Raw genomic sequence first — 24,128 nt, 5'->3', positions numbered from 1 at the left:
GGAGTATTGCTTGAGGGAAAAAAAAAGCAGAAACAAGTCCCAGAATGCTACCTAGAAAAAGATATAAATATTTGTGAAAATTGAAAACAATCAAAACTAAACAACACTATTTAGGCACATATCTATGTGATAAGAATATATGTTAAAATGCAAAGAAATAATAAATATAAATCAGGATATTGGTTTCTTTGAGAGGAGAGGTTGGGGGGACAAGATGAGATTTAAATTATCAGTAATATTCTAGTACTTCTATTTGGTGCTGAATTCACAGGAATTTATTGTAATTAAGATGGGCAGATCGATAGATAGGCAGTCCTTTAAGAGGCCATGAAAACAATGTGTCAGGACGAAAGACTCTGTTCTATTCTCTGTACTAAGTGCTTTAAGAAAGCCAGGGGCCGGGCGTGGTGGCTCACACCTGTAATCCCAGCACTTTGGGAGGCCGAGGCAGGTGGATCACGAGGTCAGGAATTCAAGACTAGCCTGGCCAACATAGTGAAACCCCATCTCTGCTAAAAATACAAAAATTAGCTGGGCATGGTGGCACATGCCGTAATCCCAGCTACTCGGGAGACTGAGGCAAAATCGCTTGAACCAGGACCCAGGAGGCGGAGGTAGCAGTGAGTGAGATCGCACCACTGCACTCCAGCCTGGGCTACAGAGCGAGACTCTCCCTCAAAAAAAAAAAAAAAAAAGAAAAAGAAAAAAAAAAGCCAGGTGAAGATATATTTCAGAGATATTTTGGACGTGAAATCAATAGGTTTCCAGACATTTTTTCCTCTTAAATTGGTTTTAGATTAGCTCTCCAAAGAAGCCTCACTGTGCGAGGCCCACGTGCTCTTACATCCCGCGCTTTTTGCCCTTTGCCCTTGGCCGTCATTGCTTCCCCTCCAAAGGGAGGTGGGGTGACGCAATGCAGTGGGGGAGGGGGAAACGGCCGGCGGCTTAAAGCTCTCCGATTGGTGGACAGAGGAGCGAGAACGAGGCTCGAGCTGAAGCGTTGAAAAGAGGGACAAGGGGGTGGTGCTAACGGAAGGCGGGGCTAAAGGAGCTTAACGGAATCCAGACGCAAGTGCAATTGTCCGCGCGCCTCGCTGCGATGGCGGCGGCGCCGAGCACAGTCACCCCGCTGGCGGCGGAGTCTTCCCCTCAGGAAGCTACCGTCTCTGCCGCCTCCTCCTCCTCCTACACCGCCTGCGCGGCGGCGGCGGCGGCGGCGGCGGCAGTAATTGTTCCTGCCTCCTCCGCCACCTCCGCCCCTGCCTGCCCGCCTGCCGGTGGCTGTGGCGACGGCGGCGGCGGCGGCTTTGGCGGCTCCACTATGGCGGCGGCGGGGAGGGGGGGCAGTAGTTTTAAAGTAGACACCCGCCCTTGCCTCAGAGAAGGTGAGTTCCCGTCCCGGGGTGCGGGGGCGGCCCCATCTCCTTCGCTGCCTCTCTTCAGCCCGTCCGAGACTGGGCTGGGCGCGGTTCGCCACTGCCCCACCCCCCACCTGCCGTGGCGCAGTAAAGGCCAAGCTCGCCCCGCCCCGCCCCGCCGTATTAGCCCCGAGTGTGCAAGATGGACTGAAGCAGAGAGGGCCTTCCCTACCTCTCCCACCTGTAAAGGATGGGGGCCCCCAGGCAAAAGAATTGCAGGTACTCACGAGGCAGGAGTTTGAAGGGAAAAAAAATACCACATAATTTCTCTCCCAGCCAGGACACCTTAGTGTGCTGTAGGAAGCTGAGGTGTGATTTGGAAGAGAGAGGAGGCAAGGTAGAAGTGCTGTGGGCCAAGAGGGTCAAGGATAAGGGAAGGGGGACCGATGGAGAAAGGGGCGGAGATAGGAAATGCCGAAGAAATAAGGGGGAGTAAACCCCCCTTTGGTGTTCAACGTCCTGCAGTGTAGAAACTCGAAGTAGAATATTTACAGAGAGATGACGTTAGAAATTTGGGCAGGTTACAAGTGTATACTTGAGCTTTAAAGTAAGATCTGTCGGATTTTAGGAAGGTAAGGTCTGGTGGAGGGGACTCTACTAGGGAAAGAGGAAGAGAGTGTGGCAGAAGTACAGATTTCAGGAATCACTTTGGAGAGTTTTCTTTGGCTATTTGAGGATGTGACCTAGTAAAGCAAGGTTTACAGGTCCATCTTGAAGGTGGTTTGGCTTTTAATAAGTTCTGTTGTACCTACCAACACATATTACTCCTAACATAAAAAGATATTTCTTGACTGTATCAATATAAGCGGTATTCACACAAAGTTCTGTATACTTGTAAACAGCCTACTAATAGCAAACTGTAAAATTTGCCATTGAAATGTGTTTTAAAGCAGTTTGGGAAATGTTCTTAGCTGGTGGAGACCATTCCACTGCAGAGCATCCCAGTAAAGCATTTTGCCATGTAAATTTCGTAATTAATTTCCAGAATTTGCTGTGTTACCTTATGTTGCTAATTTGCCTCCGAAGTGAAAGATTGTGGACACCAAAATAGAGGAAAGTAAATTCCTTTTTCTTAGGAAGATACCCCATTAAAATTATCGCGTAAAAATAATCTCTTCTTCACATTCTTAAATGATATATCCCTGTGTGCTATTCCATAACCTTTCACACCTTTCACTTTGGAGGAATGGCAAAGTAGAAAAAGAATCCCTTACAATATTTTTATAGGCACATTACATAAATGCCACTTATTAAATATGGAAGTTAGAAATACACTGTAATGTTTTATTTATCAACTCTCTTACTAAAGTCAACCTTTGAAAGACTCCATTTAGTGTCTTCAGTCAGCCTGAATGGATGGAAACATGAAATCTGGATTTTAAATTTTTATATCAACCTTTATGTCCATAACCAGCTAGTAGGCAAGAGCGGTTTTATAGGCATCAAGATCACAATTCAATTTGACTCTCATCGTCTGTTCACAGTAAAGTTTAAGACCAGTATCTCATGGAAAAAAAAAAAATATGGCTTTTTGCCTGGTGATGTAACTGGTTTGTTTGCAGTATCTTTTAATATATGCAAATATTAAAGGCTTTCAGAGAGCTAATTTCATGAAGTAGGAGCAATACCTTACCTATATTATTGCTAGGCAGTAAAATGAGGAGCACCCTGGCATAGGAGTGTGATGCAGTTAATGTAGGTTCAGCTGCTAATTAATTCACTGGACTTTGTGACCCTGAACAGGCCCCATGCCCTCTCGATTTGGGTATTGACATTTTTGAAATAAGGGAATAAAACTACCCACACTCTGAGGGTTGATTTCAGATCTGAAAGTATCAACCATGATTTTGCTGTTCTGGATTGATATTCTTTCAATCACATTTCCATGGCTGTGCACTAGAACAATAACTCATAAATCGTAAGAAACCTTTTCTGATAGTTATCACCTGACATTCAGTGAATAATGAGATCTATGTTGAGTTAGTGTTGAGACAATTTACTGGCATATGAAAAACCAAATATAATTGTTAACCTAAAAATTCTCTCTTACCATTTCATTTTAACTATATATCCTTCATTCACTATTCAGTCCAAACTAAAATTCTCTCACCTTTTCACTTAACAAATGGCAAACATTTTATATATTACACTGTTCGAAACACTATTAGGCCTCAAAATATTTTTGTTTCTCTCTCTCTCTCTATATATGTGTATATATATATATTCTATATATATATGTGTGTATATATATATTCTATATATGTGTATTATATATATTCTATATATATGTGTATATATATATTCTATATATATGTGTATATATATTCTATATATGTGTATATATATATTCTATATATATGTGTATGTATATATACTATATATGTGTATGTATATATACTATATATGTGTATGTATATATATTCTATATATGTGTATGTGTATATATATTCTATATATATATGTGTATGTGTATATATATTCTATATATATGTGTATGTATATATATATTCTATATATATGTGTATGTATATATATTCTATATATATATGTGTATGTATATATATTCTATATATATATGTGTATGTATATATATATTCTATATATATATATGCCATAAATGGTTGTCAATTATGATGGCGGATAAAGGAGAAGAAAGGAAAATGTGACTTGGTGGTGTGCCAGTATCTTTTGCTTGTTTAAGTCCTACTTAAGAGATTGCTCTAAAAGATGTCAAAGAATTGTCAAGATTCAATTATTGCAAGTCCACTCCTTATAGGATCATTAAAAGTGGTTTGGAAAAGCATTTGCTGATCCATTTTGAACTGTAGCTGTTATTCTTGAGGATTTCATCTGTCTTGGGGTGGATAATGAACAAATGTCAATGGAGATTAGAAACTAGCAAACAGGGAATATTAGAAGCTTTCAAAGATTACAAATGGGACATTGAGCAGTAAACCTAGAAATAGAACAAAGAAAGAAAAGAAATGCCATCTGAAAAGACATATATACACTCAGAATTCACAGTAAAGGGAATTATGAGATTTTGTAGGACACTTCATATTTCATTTTTCAAAAATGTTTAATGGCTCAAAAATGAATTTTCACCGAGGAATAATGTTCCAGTATATTCATAGTAAAAAAATATATATTGCTTAATTTACCTCTTCCTTTTAAGAAAAAATATATCAAATGTATCCTGTTTTAGATTGGAAGACCTTCTGGCTTTTTATTTAGCTATTAATCCATTTGTGTAGCAGTGACCTAACAAGACTATCATTTGTCTCCATATTATTCAGTAAAGTTTCAAGTCAAATGATAGTAAGACCACCATAAGAAAATCTAGTGGGTAGGCTGGGAGCGGAGGCTCACGCCTGTAATCCCAACACTTTGGAAGGCGGAGGCGGGCAGATCACGAGGTCAGGAGATGGAGACCATCCTGGCTAACACGGTGAAACCCTGTCTCTACTAAAAATACAAAAAAATTAGCTGGGCGTGGTGGCACACGCCTATAGTCACAGCTACTCAGGAGGCTGAGGCAGAAGAATCACTTGAACCTGGGAGTGGGAGGTTGCAGTGACCGGAGATTGCCCCACTGCACTCCAGTCTGGGCAACAGAGCAAGGCTCAGTCTCAAAAAAACAAAAAAAGAAAGAAAAGGAAAATCTAGTGAGTAACCTTTCATGTATTCAGGAATCATTTATTGAACACTTCTATGTGTGTGTGCCAGGCACTATGCTTAGTGTTAAGGATATACGGACAAATTAAACACAGCTATACTAAACAACTCAATAATAGTGCTTGATAGTAAAATTATAAAATATTTAAATAAGGGAAGGAATGCAGTTTTAAATGTTACTAGTCAGAATCCTGAGCCACAGGACCATTCCATTGTTTATTATAAATCTGTACTCTGTAGCTCATAGTATTTTATATACTACAGGCACAGTAAAGCAAATTGTACTGTAAATCTAATGTTGGTGTGAGAGAAGAATAGTAAACTGTTACAGAATTAGTTTTTAATTCTCTGCATTTGGCAGGTGGAGATGTCTGGAGAGAGGTAAATTATTATTTGTTCGTTTCTGACCCTCTCTATTAGATTTCAGTATGTGAAAATACTAACTAAGCTTGTTGTAAAGACTAACTTAAGCATACCCCCTACTATATTTATTACATATCGGTTAGGATAAAAACTTTGATTCTTTCTCATCTGAAACCAACCTTGCAGATTCATTCACATTTACTAACCTGTTGGAATGAATGCCATGTATTTGGTGGCTTTCTGATGCAAAGTAGCTGTCATGGGATCAAGTGTATTAATGGATTTACACAGTACCTTAATTCAGTTTCTGACTTCACAAGCATGAACCCTGAGCTGGCTAGCCACAAAGTGCTTATGATTATGAAGGTAAAGGACTTGGCTTAAATAAAGACAATGTAAATGTTAAACATATAACTAGTACTCCCAATTATTTTGTTAATTCTGTTGTAATTTGTGATTGTTAACATGCCATGGGAAACCCTTCATTATTTGTTTGATTGTGATAACTGTGTAAAGTAGCTAAAACTTGGCAAACTCATAAGTCAGGTGTTAATCTTATAAACTGAAAAACTAAGGACACTAGATAGCGTTATAGTTGTGAGTGGTCATCATGCTGAGAGGTACAGATCTGCATTTCTACCACAGCTATTATTCATGAAAACTCCTTAAACAAAGTGTGACCTTTAGGGGAAAAAGAGTTAAAACATTTTGTGTAGGTTAACTCAGTTCCCCAGTCTCCTATAACTTAGTGCTGTGCTCTGCTCATTCTTTTCTACGATTCTGATGGTATTAAAAGATTGCAAAGGTCAAGTCAGTTTTTTTTAAATTCTATTTAATCAAGAATGCTTGAGGGAGTTTAAAAGTGTAATCATGGAAAATATAGCACATGTGCTCTTTGCACAATTAAAATGATTATTTCTCAGATTTTGTAATGCCTGACTTTAAATGTGTGACTGAGAATGAGATTTATGTTTATGATATTGCAGCCAGTCCTGAAGTTTGCTCCATTTTTGTTACTTTATTAAAATAGGGTATACAATGAATCCTTTATAATGCTAGATGTTTTTGCATCAAGATCAGTTGGCCTGTGAACTTCCCACTTCAGCAAAGCATTAAAACATCTAATAGCAAGTTTTTCCCATAAACATCTGACGGGTTATCCTGAGGAGGAAATTTGGGGGTTTGTGCAACTCAACCTAATTGTCATTTAACAAATGCAAGTGAGATTCATTTTATTAAATATAGCCAGTTATATCTAAAATAGAGTCACCTAATTTGAATAGCTTAAACTTGGGGGTTAACAAAGAACATTTAATTGGAATGAACAGAGAATTCTGTTGCCCGGAACTGAAGAAATATGGTAATTTTCTGGTTCCTTTCCTCAGAGATCCTGCATGGTTTACAATTCCATAAGCACGGGTGGACCAAATTCGTTATTCTCACTCAAGCCATAAATGTTTTATTTTTGTCATAAAAATGCATTTCATCTTAAATTGCCTGTTGTTATGTAGTAGCATTAATTAGAAAGTTTCAAATATGATAATTTGGATTTCACACTCAGCTGCACTTTTGAATGCGGAAGTTAATGTTACTTTACTTTCACATAATAGTGCTGCTATTTGGAGTAGGCACAATCCAACAAACGTAGCTAAAAAGTAAGTTTCTGTCAAGTCAACCTCTTCGCTTTTTATATCATTGAAGGCAGATATTCTGGTACAAACTGAATTGAGTATTTTATATCAACATAAGGGATTTTAGTAATGCCCAAGTCCATAGAATGTGAGCTATTAGTACTCCTAATTGCATTTTACTGACTTAAGAACATCCCTTTACTATTACTATTGTCTCTTCCCGGACTACTAGAATTTTTTGATAGACCAAATCCACCTGAGTCTAGAATCATACGTTTTACATTTTACCTCCCTCAATTCTTTAATTCCTATTACCTCTCTGGGCCTTAGCTTCCTCATTTATGAAATGAGGACATTGGATTGGTTCTAAACTGGAGGCAGTTTTGCCTCACGGGATATTTGACGTTGTCTGGAGATATTTTTGGTTGTCACAACTATGGAATGCTACCGGCATCTGATTGGCAGAGGCCAAAGATGCTGCCAAATATCCTACAATGCGTAGGACAGGCTCCTCACCACAATCAGTTATCCGGCCCAAAGTGACAATAGTGCCGAGTTTCAGAAGCCATGAACTAGATGACCTCTAAAATAACTCTGGTCTAAATAAAATGATTATGTATAATATTAAGTAAAAAATTCAAAGCTTCTGGATTAGTGAACAAGCATACTTTATCAAGTGCCTACATGTGTTGAACATTTTAAAAATTATTTCATTTAACATTCACCAAATCCTAGAATTAAAAATTACACATTGTATTTCTGTACCTTTTAGGTGAAATAAAAAACGGTCCATAGTGGTTACATAATTTGCTGAAGGCTATATAGTTGTGGGTAAAGATGGGATTTGAATCTGTTTGACCAACTCAATATCTTATTTATTTTTTTCCTACATCCCAGTACTGTAGGTCATAGTTTTTCTCCCCATTACAAATTATTATGAAAGATTTATTTTCTTAGGTCATGAAAACGTTTCTTGTAAGAGGGAAATGAAGAGGTAAAACACTCTTATTTATAGAAAATTGGAGTTTATTCATTCTCCCACCAAATGCTGAAGCCACACTTAAATGTAATCAAATACATTACTGGAATATATGAGCTCTCTGATCAGATCCCATTTATAATTTGTCACAAAACTACCGTTTCATTTCAAATAACCATCATAAATGTTATTCAAAAGTGGATTGTTTATGTCATGGTAGCAAAACAACCATCACTTGCTCATGCAGTTTTCTCTGAGCAGCAGGTTGATTCTACAGGGCAGCTGTCTTTCATGCAGTGATTCAGATGCTTTTATCTTTTATTTTTTTCAATATTTTATTTTATGTTTTATTGTGGTAAAATATGCACACCATAAACTTTGCCATTTTAAGTGTGAAATTCAGTGGCATTAAGTACATTTACATTGTCAAGCAAGCTTCACCACTGTCCATCTCCAGAACTTTTTCATCATCCCAAATTGAAACTCTGTACATATAGGTCATAGTTTTGTTATATGACCATATTTCTCCACTCTGAAGAACTTTCTGATGTATTTATGGAAAGTAATATATATTTAAAAGTTATGCTTAATTTGTTAACAGTTGGCAACTTGAATAGTTTCTTATTACCACAAAGCACAGCATTGCAAAGCAATTTTACCCTCTTATACCCTGAGTATAAATGGGACCATCTAGTAAACATTGGTCTTATCTTTTCCACATCTTATTATTTTTAAACCTTTACTTCATTATCAGATATAGGTTATCTTCCCATTTTGAACCTAGTTTTTGATAGTACTTTCTTATTCCCCACTGCTTTTGTTTCATGTTAAAATGGAAATAAATGACATCAGCATCAGAAATTCCTGTATATTTTAAAGATGGTATATTCCACTTCATATTTGAGAGCGTGCCTTTATGTCATTAAGATCTCAATACCAAGTTTCACTAAAGTAGGCTCCTCGGCCGGGCATGGTGGCTCACGCCTGTAATCCCAGCACTTTGGGAGGCCGAGATGAGTGGATCACCTGCGGTCAAGAGTTCGAGACCAGCCTGGCCAACATGGTGAAACCCCATCTCTACTAAAATTACAAAAATTAGCCAGGCACAGTGGTGCATGCCTGTAATCCCGGCTACTTGGGCGGCTGAGGCAGGAGAATCACTTGAACTCGGGAGGCAGAGGTTGCAGTGAGCCAAGATCTCACCACTGCACTCCAGCCTGGGCGGCAGAGTGAGACTTCATCTCAAAAAACAAAAAAAACTTGCTTCTCTATCCTTATTTCTTTTCCAAGTTTATAGTAGCATAAAAAAATTCAAATGTACCAGGGAATGAAGAACAGTTGAAAAATTTTAGGCTAGAAATATTGAAAAAATATGCCTAAAATTAACCAGGAAGTATTTACCATACCATTTTCAAAGAAGTGTATTTTTTCCAGATGAGACTTGAAATCATACTTCACAATATTCAGTATATTGTAATTTGATATTCTAATATGTAATCTGTTTATATTTTTAACCCTAGCTCTCCTAATTTCTTAATTAGATTGAAAGATAAAAGACCATCTGCCATGAATTTTGTACATTTATCATTGGGGAAAACTCAACTATTGTACCTAAATCATAACCAAAATATTAATTTTGCAGAAAAATTTCTTTTTAACTCTAGTTGCAATTATTAAAATATTACACTTGGTAATAGAAATGCTTCATAGATTTTTACAAAGAGATATTTTGGAGAGAACCAGCTTTAGGGTTAGGACGTAGACAAGAAAATAAAGATGATGGAGGAGTAGGAGAAGAAATATTGGGACCCTTTGATTTTTTAGGCCCTTAAAGGTTTGTGTTAACTGTATAGCTGCTTAAAACTTTAAATCATCTTCTGTGCTTCGTATTTGGAAGCAACTAGGTGTTTGGGTCCTCTGTAAGTACCCCACCAAATTTTGCTTCCGTATATATTCCCATCTAAAATATATTTTTTCATTGATCACCATCAACCCATATAAAGTCAGGTAGAAACAGAAATCTGAAAGGCTGTGATATGTTCTTAGTCACACAGCTAGTTAATAGCAGGGTGAAAACTAATGCAGTCTCTCTCATCCTAATGCTTTTTACAACTCTTACTACTTTCGGAATTAAGAATCAGTATAAACCCACACTTAACAACCAACCAATAAAAACAGATTCATTTCATATTCTAATCAGTTAAGGAAGAGAAAAGACATGGTGAGATTATAAAGAATAAAAGAGAGGAAGATGCCCCCAAGTTTCTTCAGCTATCCCTTGGTTCCCATTTCTACTAGAATCAGCTCCTAAGTCCCAATTCTATGCCAGAACAGTTTTATTCATGGCAGGTAGTGAGTTCTCAGTAAACATTAGTTCCTGTCCCAGTCATCTTCCTCACAGTCAACATTATCTGCTCACCTGTCCTCTAATTGAACATCTGCTCCCTGAGGCTGGCCTTTCCTCTAAGCTGTCACCCTGAAACAGGCTGAAAGACATCTGTATTGTCACCAGTTTCCTCTCGACTTTCAGAATTGGCTATTGGTCATTTTTTCCTGGGAGTCCAAAAATCATGTCTCAAATAGTGGGGGTTGGGGGTCGGGTGGATCGAAAGAAACATTTAGCATCTCTTGTGAATCAGACATATGTTTCTTACATATGTCAAGCCTGGAGATCAAGTCTCTTTTTAAGATTAGCCTTGCCTGTAATCCCAGCACTTTGGGAGGCCAAGGCAGGCGGATCACCTGAGGTCAGAAGTTTAAGACCAGCCTGGCCAACATGATGAAACCCTGTCTCTACTAAAAATACAAAAATTAGTCGGGCATGGTGGTGCACGCCTGTAGTCCAGCTATTTGGGAGGCTGAGGCAGAATAATCACTTGAACCCGGAGGCAGAGGTTGCAGTGGGCCAAGATCACACCACTGCACTCCAGCCTGGATGACATAGCAAGATTCCATCTCGGAAAAAAAAAAAAAGACTAGCCTTCTTAAGAGCGAGCTCAGGGAAATCTTGGGCAGACTTAGATTTGAATCCTGGTTTTGACACTTATCAACTGTGTGACTTTGGGCAAACTGTTTAACCTCTCCAAGTCTTAGGTATGACTTTTAGAAAGTAGACATCATCAAATTCATGTCAAATTTAGAGGAAATGGAACCTGAGGAGAATTTGGCAGTATACAATAGCCTCTGGAAAACAACACCCATTTTATAAATTTGTTCTCAGTGGAAACCCCCCTTCCATGAGCCTCCTGGTGGCAGATTCTAGAAGATCCAAAAAGATCTTGAAAGCCTGGAAATGGTTGTTTGACTCTAACAAGGTGAAACTTAAAATAAAAAATATAAGTATATATTGGGTCTGTTTTGGGATCCAGAAGAATTTCTATCTAACTATGTCCTAGAGGGATATATTTTAACCAGTTCTAGATCAAAAAGAACCATGTATTTAATCGAAAGCTGAGCATGACTCAACAGTATGATATGACCACCAAAAAATGGTGACGCTATTGTAGACTGTATTAATAAAAGATAAATATTCAAAATGAGTTAAATACACTTAATACTACTGAACTGTACACTTAAAATGGTTGAGATAGTAAATTTTACATGGATTTTGCCACAATTTAAAAAATTAAGTACCCCACCAAAATTTTGCTTCCGTATGTATTCCCATCTAAAACGTATTTTTTCATTGATCTCCATCAACCCATATAAAGTCAGGTAGAAACAGAAATCTGAAAGGCTGTGATATGTTCTTAGTCACACAGCTAGTTAATAGCAGGGTGAAAAAGGTGGTCCCATTTTACTTATTTGTTGTTATTACAGTATTAAAGTGATTGTGTTTAGGTTATACCTTATGAGTGGCAGGGATTTAGGCAAACTAATAAAAGGATTAGAAATTATGACATACTGGGATTAATTCACAAATAGGGCAGAGAGGGAGGGAAGAATAAATATGTCCTAAATAAATAATGCTGTCTTAAAATATTGAAGGATTGTCATTTTAGAAGAAGGTTTATACTTACCCTTCTTGTATCACCTGGGAAGCTTTAAGAAGCAAAGCAAATAGTAAAATATGACTGGGAACCACTCTCAGAGATTCTAATTAGTCTGGAGTGGATTCTGGGCACTGGTATGTTTTAATTGGTGATTCTGCTCTGCAGCTAGGCTTGAAAACAACCGTGGTGGAAGGTTGAACCAAATGACTAGTTTGGCTAAGAGATTATGGCCAAATATAGGCTAAAAGCAGAGATTATTTAGCCTCAATTTTGGAGAATTAAGTAGATTTGAAGTAGTGCAAAAAAGATGTACATTTATATATCCTTTTTTTTTTCAAAAATCTCTTCATGTTAGACTAAAGCACAATTTAGCTTGATAAGTACCATTCTAGATGGCAAGACTTTTGTATCGATCAGCTTAGTCACCAAATAGATATTGGACAGCTATTATCTGTAAGATTCTAAGCCTGTCCTGTAGGGCAACGATTCCCATCCTAACTGATCATAAGTATCACTTATGGATGAATTGAACCACCCACAGATACTTTGATTTTAATTCAGCATGTATGATTTTGAAAAGCTATGTGTGTGGATGTGATAGAAAACCCTGATTGATTAATTGTTTTTACATTAGGATTTGTTCCTGAATATTTGAGTAGATATAAACCATTTGACTGAATTAGGAAAGCATGCTACTTAGAAAAAAATTGGATAAATCCGTTTAAGTACATTTTAATTTTTCTTTTTTTTTCCATTATTTTCTCCTTGCAGAACTCACAGTCTACCTTTTAAGTACATTGTAAATGTGAATCATCACTCCAGTATCTTTTATAATTTCATATTTTCATGTATTTTAATTTTCAATGATTGAAATCAGAGCATCAACACATTTATTTTATTACACCCACAAAGAGAATTTGTCATTGACAATTGTAGACGATTTTATTTCATGTAAAGTCAAAGCTCCATCTCCTGCATCAGGAACAACATTACTTAAGCTTAAATGTAATAGATCTGGGCCGGGCACAGTGGCTCACACCTGTAGTCCCAGTACTTTGGGAGGCAGAGGCAGAGGCAGGCAGATTATTTCAGCCCAGGAGTTTGAGACCAGCCTAGACAACATGGTGAAACCCTGTCTCCACAAAAAATAAAAAAATTAGCTGGGCATGGTGGTGTGTGCCTGTAGTCCCAGCTACTTGGGAGGCTGAGGTGGGAGAATCGCTTAGCCCAGGAGGTGGAGGCTGCAGTGAGCCATGATTGCACCACTGCACTCCAGCCCGAGTAAAGAGTAGGACCTTGTTTCAAAAAAAAAAAAAGTAATAAATCTACAGGATTATTGTATTCATAGCAAGTTCTAAACTCAAGCTTTAATACTCTCTAGTTTTGATATACCTCTTCTATTCTTTCCTTCCATTCTGTGCCCACTGCCCTTCTTCTAGTTCAATCCTGAAGCCTGAAACTGACCCCTGATATACCCACTTAAATCACTCCTTTCCCCCTGTTGAATGCAGAGTTAAGTCCATATGCCCTTGTGAAGCCCATCATGACTTGGCTTTATGCTAAGCTTTCCATTATTGTCCTTCATACTCTTGCCTCCCCTGAAATATTTTTATTCCACTCTTTTTGTTTGAATTTTACACATCTTTTAAAGTTTAGCTCAAAATCAGTTCTACTCCAGAAACCTTTTTTCCCCCAAATTCCTCAGCAGGAGCACACTGTACCTTCTTGTGTCTTATAACACTTAGACCATGTTGGTCTTGGGATCATAGTTCTTTCGGTACACATCTCATCTTCCTTACTAAATTGTCAATTTCATGAAATTAGGAATTGCATCACGTAGTTTGTCATCTCCAACATGTGGAACAGTTATGTATACATGATGAAAAGAGTCAAGATAATGCAAAGTTAAGTTCCAGCTAAACCCAAATGACACGTGACAAGTTATTTTGATTTCACTGAATCCTAATTTTCTATTCTTCAAAATTTTTGAACATTCAGACAAATGTGCCACTTACCTTGCACATTTGTCTTAAGGTCTAAAGGGATAATCTATCATTTTTGACATATAGAGGCCCTCATTAAATGTTTGTTCTTTCTTATCTCTCAAAAATATCTACCATAATACTTTGAAACTAAGCTCAATACATAACAATAAAGCTATATGATACCCAAGACACTGAGGGCCTGAACTAGGTAGTGTTATGAATTAAAAGGAAAAGGTAGATGTTGAAAAATGTTATAAGCTAAAATTGATATGAGTCAATAAGTTTCTGGGGAGAAGAATGACTGAGATTTTAATCCTAGGAATATTATGCCATTTGATTAAAAAAAAAGAGACCAAGAACTTGTTTGAGGAAATGAGTCAAAGGAAGTAAGTCTAGGCAATGCCATTCTAAACGAAAAGTTATAGGAGCACTAGTATTTTCATAGGCTTCATGGAAATGACCTGGAGCCCCAGTCATGAAAGGGTGTGTTTTAAAAAAAAACAGCATTGATATTTATGAACTCGAGTGTCAGTTTCAAACTTTGACTGTTAATAGTGGAGAAGTCTGGAATTAAGGGTTGATCTAGGAGAGAAATAAGTGTTAAATTTTAGGAATTCTTGAACCTTTAATAGTTTCCTTTTTTCTTAAAAGAAATGGTTCTTCTGTAATAAGTTATATTGTAATCAAAGAATAATATTTACTTTCTTTTTAATTTTTACTTTTTTTTTTTTTTTTTTGAGATGGAGTCTTGCTCTGTCACCAGGCTGGAGTGCAGTGGCACAATCTCGGCTCACTGCAGCCTCCACCTCCCGGGTTCAAGCGATTCCCCTGCCTCAGCCTCCCAAATAGCTGGGACTACAGGCACGCACCACCACGTCCAGCTAATTTTGTGTGTGTGTGTGTGTGTATTTTAGTAGAGATGGGGTTTCACCATGTTGGCCAAAATGGGTCAATCTCTTGACCTTGTGATCCACCCACCTTGGCTTCCAAAAGTGCTGAGATTACAGGCATGAGCCACCATGCCCGGCCTTTACTTTTCATGGGTACATAGTAGGTGTATATATTTGTAGGATACATGAGATGTTTTGATACAGGCATGCAGTGTGAAATAAGCACATCATGAAGAATGGGGTATCCATCCCCTAATTTATCCATTGAGTTTCAAACAACCCAATTACTGTTTATTTAAAAATACATGGTTATTACTGACAATAGGCACCTTGTTGTGCTATCAAATACTAGGCTTATTCATTCTGTTTATTTTGTGCCCATTAACCATCTCTACCTCCCCACCAACCCCCCACTACCATTCCCAGCCTCTGGTAACTATCCTTCTAATCTGTATGTCCGTGAATTCAGTTGTTTTGATTTTTAGATCCCACAAATAAGTGAGAATATGCAATGTTTGTCTTTCTGTGCCTGGTTTATTTCACTTAACATAATCTCCAGTTCCATTCATGATGTTGCAAATGACTGAATCTCATTCGTTTTATAGCTGAATAGTACTCCATTGTGTATATGTACCACATTTTCTTTATCCATTCATCTGTTGGTGGACATTTGGGTTGCTTCCAAATCTTAGTTATTGTAAACAGTGCTGCAACAAATATAGCAGTGCAGATATCTCTTTGATATACTGATTTCCTTTCTTTGGGGTAAATACCCAGCAGTGAGATTGCTGAATCATATGGTAGCTCAATTTAGTTTTTTGAGGAACCTCCAAACTGGTCTCCTTAGTAGTTGTACTAATTTACATTCCCACCAACAGTGTATGAGGATTCCCTTTTCTCCACATCCTTGCCAGCATTTGCTATTGCCTGTCTTAGATATAAGCCATTTTAACAGGGGTGAGATGTTATTTCGTTGTAGCTTTGATTTGCATTTTGCTAATGATTAATTATGTTGAACACCTTTTCATATGCGTGTTTGCCATTTGTATGTCTTGTTTTGAGAACTGTCTATGCAAATCATTTGCCCATGTTTTGATTGGATTATTAGATATTTTTTCCATTGGAGTTCTTTGAGTTCCTTCTATATTCTGGTTACTAATCTTTTGTCAGATGGGTGGTTTGAAAATATTTTCTCCCATTCTGTGAATTGTCTCTTCACTTTGTTGATTATATCCTTTGCTGTGCAGAAGCTTTTTAACTTGATATGATCCCATTTGTCCGTTTTTATGTTGTTGCCTGTGCTTGTGGGGTATTGCTGAAGAAATCTTTGCCAAGACCAGTGTCCTGGAGATTTTCCTCAATGTTTTCTTGTAGTAATTTTATGGTTTGAGGTCTTACATTTAAGTCTTTAATGCATTTTGGTTTGAATTTTGTATATAGAGATAGGGGTCTAGCTGCATTTTTCTGCATATGGATATCCAATTTTCCCAGCACTGTTTATTGATGAGATTATCTTGTCCCCAGATTATGTTCTTGGCACCTTTCTCAAAAATGAGGTCACTGTAGGTGTGTGGATTTGTTTCTGGGTTCTCTATTCTGTTCCATTGGTCTATGTGTCTGCTTTTATGCCAGTACCACACTGTTTTGGTTACTTTAGCTCTGTAGTATAATTTGAAGTCAGGTAATGGAGGAACAATTCCTCCAGTTTTGTTCTTTTTACTTAGGATAACTTTGGCTATTCTGGGTCTTTTGTAGTTCCATATAAATTTTGAGATTTTTTTTTTCTATCTCTGTGAAGAATGTCATTGGTGTTTTGATAGGAATTGCTTTGAATCTGTAGATTGCTTTGGGTCCTATGGAGATTTTAACAATATCGATTCTTCCAATCCATGAACATGGAATATTTTTCTATTTTTTGGTGTCCTCTTCAATATAATTCATCAGTGTTTTACAGTTTTCATTATAGAGATCTTGCATTTCTTTGCTTAAGTTAATGCCTAGGTATTTAATTTTACGTGTGGCTATTGTAAATTGGATTACTTTTTTAAATTTTTTAAATTTTACTTTAAATTCCAGAATACAAGTGCAGAGCATGTAGGTTTGTTACATAGGTATATATGTGCCATGGTTTGCTGGACCTAACAACCCATCATCTAAGTTTTAAGCCCTGCATGTATTAGCTATTTGCCCTAATGCTCTCCCTCCTTTTGCCCCCACCCCCCAACTGGCCCTGGTGTGTGTTATTCCCCTCACTGTGTCCATGTGTTCTCATTATTCAACTCCCACTTATGAGTGAGAAATGCGGTGTTTGGTTTTCTGTTCATGTGTTAGTTTGCTGAGGATTATGGCTTCCAGCTTCATCCATGTCCCTGCAAAGAACATGATCTCATTCCTTTTTGTGGCTGCATAGTATTCCATGGTGTATATGTACCACATTTTCTTTATCCAGTCTATCATTGATGGACATTTGGGTTGGTTCCATGTCTTTGATGTTGTAAATAGTGCTGCAATAAACATACATGTGCATGTGTCTTTATAGCAGAATGATTTATAATCCTTTGGCTATATATCCAGTAATGGGATTTCTGGGTCAAATGGTATTTCTCGTTCTAGATCCTTAAGAATCACTGCACTGTCTTCCACAATGGTTGAAATAATTTGCATTCCCACCAGTAGTGTCATAGTGTTCCTATTTCTCCACAGCCTCGCCACCATCTGTTGTTTCTTGACTTTTTAGTAATCACCATTATGACTGGCATGAGATGAAAACTATGGAATGCTTCATGAATTTGTGTGTCATCCGTGTGCAGGGGCCATGGCTAATTTTCTTTGTATCATTCCAATTTTAGTATATGTGCTGCTGAAGTAAGCATTTGAATTATTTTTTCTTTTTCAGATTGTTCATTGTTGACATATAGAAATGCTAGTCCTTTTTGTGTGTTGATTTTGTTTCCTGAAAATTTACTGATTTTGTTTATCAGTTCTAATAGTTTTCTTGTGGAGTCTATAGGTTTTCCCAAATATAAGATCATATCATTATCTGCAAACAAGGATAATTTGACTTCTTCCTTTCCCATTTGGATGCCCTTTATATCTTTTTTTTTTTTTTTTTTTTTTGTCTGATTGCTGTAGCTAGGACTTCTAGTACTGTGCTGAATAACAGTTTTGACACTGGGCATCCTTGTCAAGTTCCAGATCTTAGAGGAAAACTTTTCAGTTTTTCCCCATTCATTGCAATACTAGCTGTGGGTCTGTTGTATATGGCTTTTATTATGTTGAAGTTTGTTCCTTCTATCCCCAGCTTTTTGAGGATTTTTATCACAAAGGAATGTTGAATTCTATCAAATGCTTTGTCAGCATCAATTGAAATGATCATATGGTTTTTAATCCTTTATTCTATTAATATGATGTATCTCATTGATTAATTTGTATATGTTGAACCATCCTTGCATCCCAGGAAAAACATCCTACTAGGTCACGATGAATGATCGTTCTAATGTAGTGTTGAATTCTGTTTGCTAGTATTTTGTTGAGGATTTTTGCATCAATATGCATCAGAGATCTTGGCCTGTAGTAGTTTTCTTTTTTGGATGTCTCTTTGTCTGGTTTTGGTATCAGGGTAATACTGGCATCATAGAATGAGTTTGGAAGTATTGCTTCCTCCTCTATTTTTCAGAATAGTTTTAGTAGGATTGGTCTTAGTTCTTTAAATGTTTGCTAGAATTTAGCAATTAGGTCCCGGGCTTTTCTTTACTGAGAATTTTTTTTTTATTATGGCTTCTATCTCATTACTTGTTATTGGCCTGAATGGTTTTGGATTTCTTCCTGGTTCAATGTCAGTAAGCTGTATCTATCAAGGAATTTGTCCATTTCCTCTAGATTTTCCAAATTACTGGCATATAGTTGCTCATAGTAGACACTAATGATCCTTTGAATTTCTGCAGTATCGGTTGTAATGTCTCCTTTTTCATTTCTGATTTGATATATTTGGATCTTCTTGCATTTTTTCTTGGTAGTCTGGCTAATGGTTTGTCAATTTTGTTGAACTTTTCAAAAAAACCAGCTTTTTGTTTCATTGGTCTTTTGTATTGTATTTTTAATTTCAATTTCATTTATTTCTGCTTGATATTTATTATTTCTTTTGTTCTACTAATTTGGGGGTTGTTTTGCTGTTTTTTTCTAGTTCTTTAAGATCCATCATTTGATTATTTATTTGAAGTTTTTCTAAACTCTTTTTAAATGTAGAGACTTATAGCTATAAACTTCCCTCTGAGTACTGCTTTTGCTGTATTCCACAGGTTTTGGCATGTTGTGTTTCTATTGTTATTTGTTTCAAGAAATTTTTCAATGTCCTTCTTAATTTCTTCATTGAACCACTGGTTATTGAGGAGTGTATTGTCTAATTTCCATGTATTTGTATAGTTTTCAAAATTCCTATTATTATTGATTTCTAGTTTTATTCCATTGTGGTTCGAGAAGATGCTTGATATTCAGTTTTTTTGAGAGTTTTAAGAGTTGTTTTGTGACCTAACATATGGTCTATTCTTGAGAAAGACCTATGTGCTAAGGAAAAGAATGTGTATTCTGCAGTTGTTGCATGACATGTTCTGTAAATATCTGTTAGATCCATTTCGTCTGTAGTGCAGATTACATCTGCTGTTTCTTTGTTGACTTTCTGTCTGGAAGATCTTTCTAAAGCTGAAAGTGGGGTGTTGAAGTCTCCAGCTGTTATTGTATTGGGGCCTATCTCTCTCTTTCACTTGAGTAATATTTCCTTTATATATCTGGGCACTGCAGTGTTGGGTGCATATCTATTTAAAATTGTTATGTCTTCCCTCTGGCTGAACTGACCCCTTTATCATCATATAGTGTCCTTCTTTGTCTCTTCTTACAGTTTTGGTCTTGAAATCTATTTTGTCTGATCTAAGTATAGTGACTCCTGTTCTGTTTTAGTTTCATTGGCATGGAATGTCTATTTCTATCCTTTCATTTTCAGTCTGTGTGTCTGTATAGGTGAAGTATGTTTCCTCTAGGCAACAGATCGGTGGGTCTTGTGTTTTCATCCATTCAGTTAGTCAGTGTCTTTTGATTGGGAAGTTTAGTCCATTTACCTTCAGTATTATTATTGATAAGTAAGGACTTAGTTCTTCCCTTTTGATTTTTGTTTCCTGGTTGTTTTGTGGTCTTCTCTTCCTTCTTTCTTTCATTTCTGTCTTTCTCTGGTGAAGATGATTTTCTCTGATAATATGATTTAATTTCTTGCTTTTTATTTTTAGTGTATCTATTGTATGTTTTTTGGTTTGAGGTTCCCATGAGGCTTGCAGATACTTTCTTATAACTTATAACCCATTATTTTAAACTGCTAACAACTTAACACTATTTACATAAACAAACAAGCAAAAAGAAAACTAATAAAAACTCACCTTAACTTCATCCCCCCACTTTTTTTTTTCTAACATGAATTTGCTATTGCTTATAAGATGATGGTTTAACAAAGGAAAAATCTCCCTTTTTGTGAAACAAATATCTGTGTTTCTAACGCAAGTTCCGCAGAGAAATGTAGAGGGAGAACAGAGCAGCAAAAGCCATCTCAAAATCAGTGAGACTCTATGGAAGCAGCTTTACATTTTGAGTCTTCCCATACAAAGCTTTTCAGTCTCATTGCATATAAAGATTAATTGCAAAAATAATGCAGAGATAACTAAAAACCTGTTTATAGTACACTGATACTTTGTCATATGGAATTCCAATCTGTGACTGGCTGCCACGTACCCTGATCAAACAATATACACACAAACCAGACAGCTTTTTACTGAGTCAGTATCCATAGTGATTCCATAAAGATGCCACTTTCATTTCTGGAACACTCTGCCATATTGTCATTTGGGAATGAATATCAGAGTCAATCTGCACCATTCATAAGCACTTCCCTGCCAAAAATGTAATGTGCAATAATGGCAAATTCTGACTTCATTTGGTTTTTGTATATATGAAAGGCATTTGTTGGGTTTCTCACCAATTTGAACATCTCTGGTTTGGAATATGGTGAATCCTTGGACAAAAGCTTTCCCTGGATCCACTACACTTGTTCCATTTCTTTTTTGTAGGTTCTATAATGTAGCACTAATGGGTGTTTGAGGCTGAAGGTCATGAGTGTTGATTATTTCCACATTTCCCTACTATTTGGATGCAGGGATGGATGACCTAGAGCTTGGTGGTCCCATGGTCATTTCCCATCAGTGTGAACTCTCTGAGGGTGTCTGAGGGGAGTGCTGTGTGAAAAGGCTTGTGTATGAATATACATTTCTCATGTGTATGATTGGGTCAAATCTAGAAAAGGATGAGCTGTGGCTGTCCCCAGCACATGTGGAGTGGGTTTATCCAGTGTGAGTTCTCTGGTGCTTGGTAAGGGAGGAGCTGTGTGTAAAGGCCTTTCCACAGTCCCTGCACACATATGGCTTCTCTCCTGTGTGGATCCTCTGGTGCTGAGTGAGGTGGGTGCTCTGCCTAAAGGACTTTCCGCAATCGTGACACTCATGGGACTTTTTCCCAGTGTGCATCCTTTCGTGCTGGCTGAGCAAGGAGCTGTGGCTGAAGGACTTCCCACACTCATTGCACTGATAGGGCTTTTCCTTGGTGTGAATCCTCTGGTGTTCGATGAGAAGGGAGCTCTGGCTGAAGGCTCTGCCACACTGGTTACATTCATAGGGTTTCTCTCCTGTGTGGATCCTCTGATGCTGAATGAGGGGAGCAAGCTGGCTGAAGGTTCTGCCACACTGGTTGCATTCGTAGGGCTTCTCCCCAGTGTGGATTCGCTGATGTTTGGTGAAGGACAAGCTGTGACTGAATGCCTTGCCACAGTCATTGCATTCATAGGACTTCTCCTGTGTGGATTCGCTGGTGTTGGGTGAGGTGACTTTAACTTTTTGTTGTTTTTACTTATATCTTACTGTACTATGTCTTGAAAAGTTGTAGTTATTCTTTTTGATTGGTTCATTATTCAGTCTTTCTACTTAGGATAAGAGTAGTTTATACATCTCTCTTACAGTATTATAATATTATGTGGTTTTCTGTGTATTTACTATTACTAGTGAGTTTTGTACCTTCAGGTGATTATTTATTGCTCATTAATGTCCCTTTCTTTCTGGTTGAAGTACTCCCTTTAGCATTTCTTTTAGCACAGGTCTGGTATTGATGAAATCCGTCAGCTTTTGTTTATCTTGGAAAGTACTTCTCCTTCATGTTTAAGAGATATTTTCACTGAATATACTATTCTAGGGTAAAAGGGTTTTTTTTCTTTAGCATTTAAATATGTGATGCCACTCTCTTCTATCCTGTAAGGTTTCCATTGAAAAGTCTGCTGCCTGACATATTGGAGCTCCATTGTATGTCATTTGTTTCTTTTCTCTTGCTGGTTTTAGGATCCTTTCTTTATTCTTTACCTTTGGGTACTTGATTATTAAATGCCTTGGGGTAATCTTCTTTGAATTAAATCTGCTTGGTGTTCTATAATGTTCTCGTACTTGGATATTGATATCTTTATCTAGATTTCAGAAGTTCTCATTATCATCCCTTTGAATAAACTTTCTACCTTATTTCTTTCTCTACCTCCTCTTTCAGGCCAACAACTCATAGATTTGCCTTTTTCAATCTATTTTCTAGTTCCTGTAGGTGTGTGTCATTGTTTTTTATTCTTTTTTCTTTTGTCTCCTCTGTGTATTTTCAAGTAGCCTATCTTCAAGCTCACTAATTCTTTCTTCTGCTTTATCTATTCTGCTATTAAAGGACTCTGATTCATTCTTCAGTATGCCAGTTGATTTTTCAGCTCAGTATCTCTGCCTGATTCTTTTTAATTATTTCAATCTCTTTGTTAAATTTATCTGATACAGTTCTGAATTCCTTCTCTCTGTTATCTTGAATTTCTTTGAGTTTCCTCAACACAGCTACTTTGAATTCTCTCTGTGAAAGTCCACATGTCTCTGTTTCTCCAGGATCGGTCCCTGGTGCCTTTTTAAGTTTATTTGGTGAGGTCATGTTTTTTGGAATGGTGTTGATGCTAGTAGATGTTCTTCGGTGTCTGGGCATCAAAGAGTTAGGCATTTAATGTAGTCTTCACTGTCTGGGCTTCTTTGTGGCTGTCCTTCTTGGGAAGGCTTACCAGATATTTGAAAGGACCTGGGTGTTGTGATCTAAGCTGTGTCTTCTTTCTGGGGCACCCAGGCCCTGTAACACTGTGGTTCTTGCAGACTCATAGAGGTGCTGCCCTGATGGTCTTGAACGTGATCTGGGAGAATTCTCTATATGTCCAGGCACATACTCTTTTTCTCTTCCCTTACTTTCTCCCAAACTTACAGAGTCTCTGTCTGTTCCGAGTCACCTAAATCAGGGGATGGATTGACAGAAGCATCCATGTGGCCACCACCACTGTGACTATGCTGGGTCACACCTGAAGCCAGCACAGAGCTAAGTCTTGCCTAAGGCCCATTGTAACCACTCCCTTACTACTGCCTATGTTTTCTCAAGGCCCTGGGGCTCTACAATCCACAAGTAGCAAAGCCAGCCAGGTCTGTGTCCTTCCTTTCAGGGCGGCGAGGTCCCCTAATCTCTGGGTAAGTCTAGAAGTGTTGTCTGGGAGTCAGAGACTAGAGTTAAAAAAACCTTAGAAGTCTACCCGGTATTCTATTGTATTGCAGCTGAGCTGGTACTCAAACCACAAGACTGAGTCTTTCTTATCCTTCCTTCACTTTCCAAAGGCAGAGTAGCCTCACCCCATAGCCACGGCCACCCCTGACCACAAGGCAAGGTGTACTGCCAGGTTACCACTGGTGTTCCCTTAAGGCACAGGGGCTCTTAAGTGCACTTGTGGTGAATGCTGCCTGGCTTGGGACTCATATTTCAGCGCTGTGAGCTCGCCTCTGGCCCAGGGCAGTCCCAAAAATGCTATCTAACAGTCAACTCTAGAATCAGGGACCCCAGGAGCCTGCTTGATGCTCTACCCCACTGTGGTGGTGTTGGTACCTAAGGGGTAAGACAAAGTCCTCTTTACTTTTCCCTCTGCTTTTCTAAAGGAGAAGGAGTTTTGCCCCATAGCACCACAGCTGGTAATTTGCTGAGCCCCACCTGAAGCCAGCAAGTGTCAGAGGCTCAACAAGGCCCTCAAGGTAGTTCCTGGGTATCACTGCTGATTATTCAGGT

At 37.7% G+C, this 24,128-nt stretch overlaps 1 protein-coding gene and 1 non-coding gene across 5 annotated transcripts in view; one reads left to right on the top strand and one right to left on the bottom strand.

Moving 5' to 3' along the window:
• Positions 1-1,037: 1,037 nt before the first annotated feature.
• The window catches only part of ZMAT1 (zinc finger matrin-type 1), a 48,580-nt gene continuing 25,489 nt past the window's right edge, over positions 1,038-24,128 (top strand). For 2 of the 4 annotated variants that reach the window (XM_054544854.2, XM_054544853.2), the window contains exon 1: positions 1,051-1,637. In XM_054544854.2, coding sequence (XP_054400829.1) covers positions 1,100-1,637 — 538 coding nt within the window. In that variant the 5' untranslated portion in view covers positions 1,051-1,099. Of the gene's footprint in view, positions 1,638-24,128 lie in introns of all 4 variants that reach the window. The other 2 variants (XM_054544856.2, XM_054544855.2) reach the window with 2 other exon arrangements.
• LOC112131104 (U6 spliceosomal RNA) lies at positions 17,699-17,806 on the bottom strand. The gene has a single exon (XR_002913252.1). It is a non-coding gene; the product is annotated as a U6 spliceosomal RNA (small nuclear RNA).

This window comes from Pongo abelii, chromosome X, assembly GCF_028885655.2.
Source record: "Pongo abelii isolate AG06213 chromosome X, NHGRI_mPonAbe1-v2.0_pri, whole genome shotgun sequence".
Taxonomy (NCBI): domain Eukaryota; kingdom Metazoa; phylum Chordata; class Mammalia; order Primates; family Hominidae; genus Pongo; species Pongo abelii.
The sequence above is the reverse complement of the archived record's forward strand: the minus strand, read 5'-3'. Positions and strand labels throughout refer to the sequence as shown.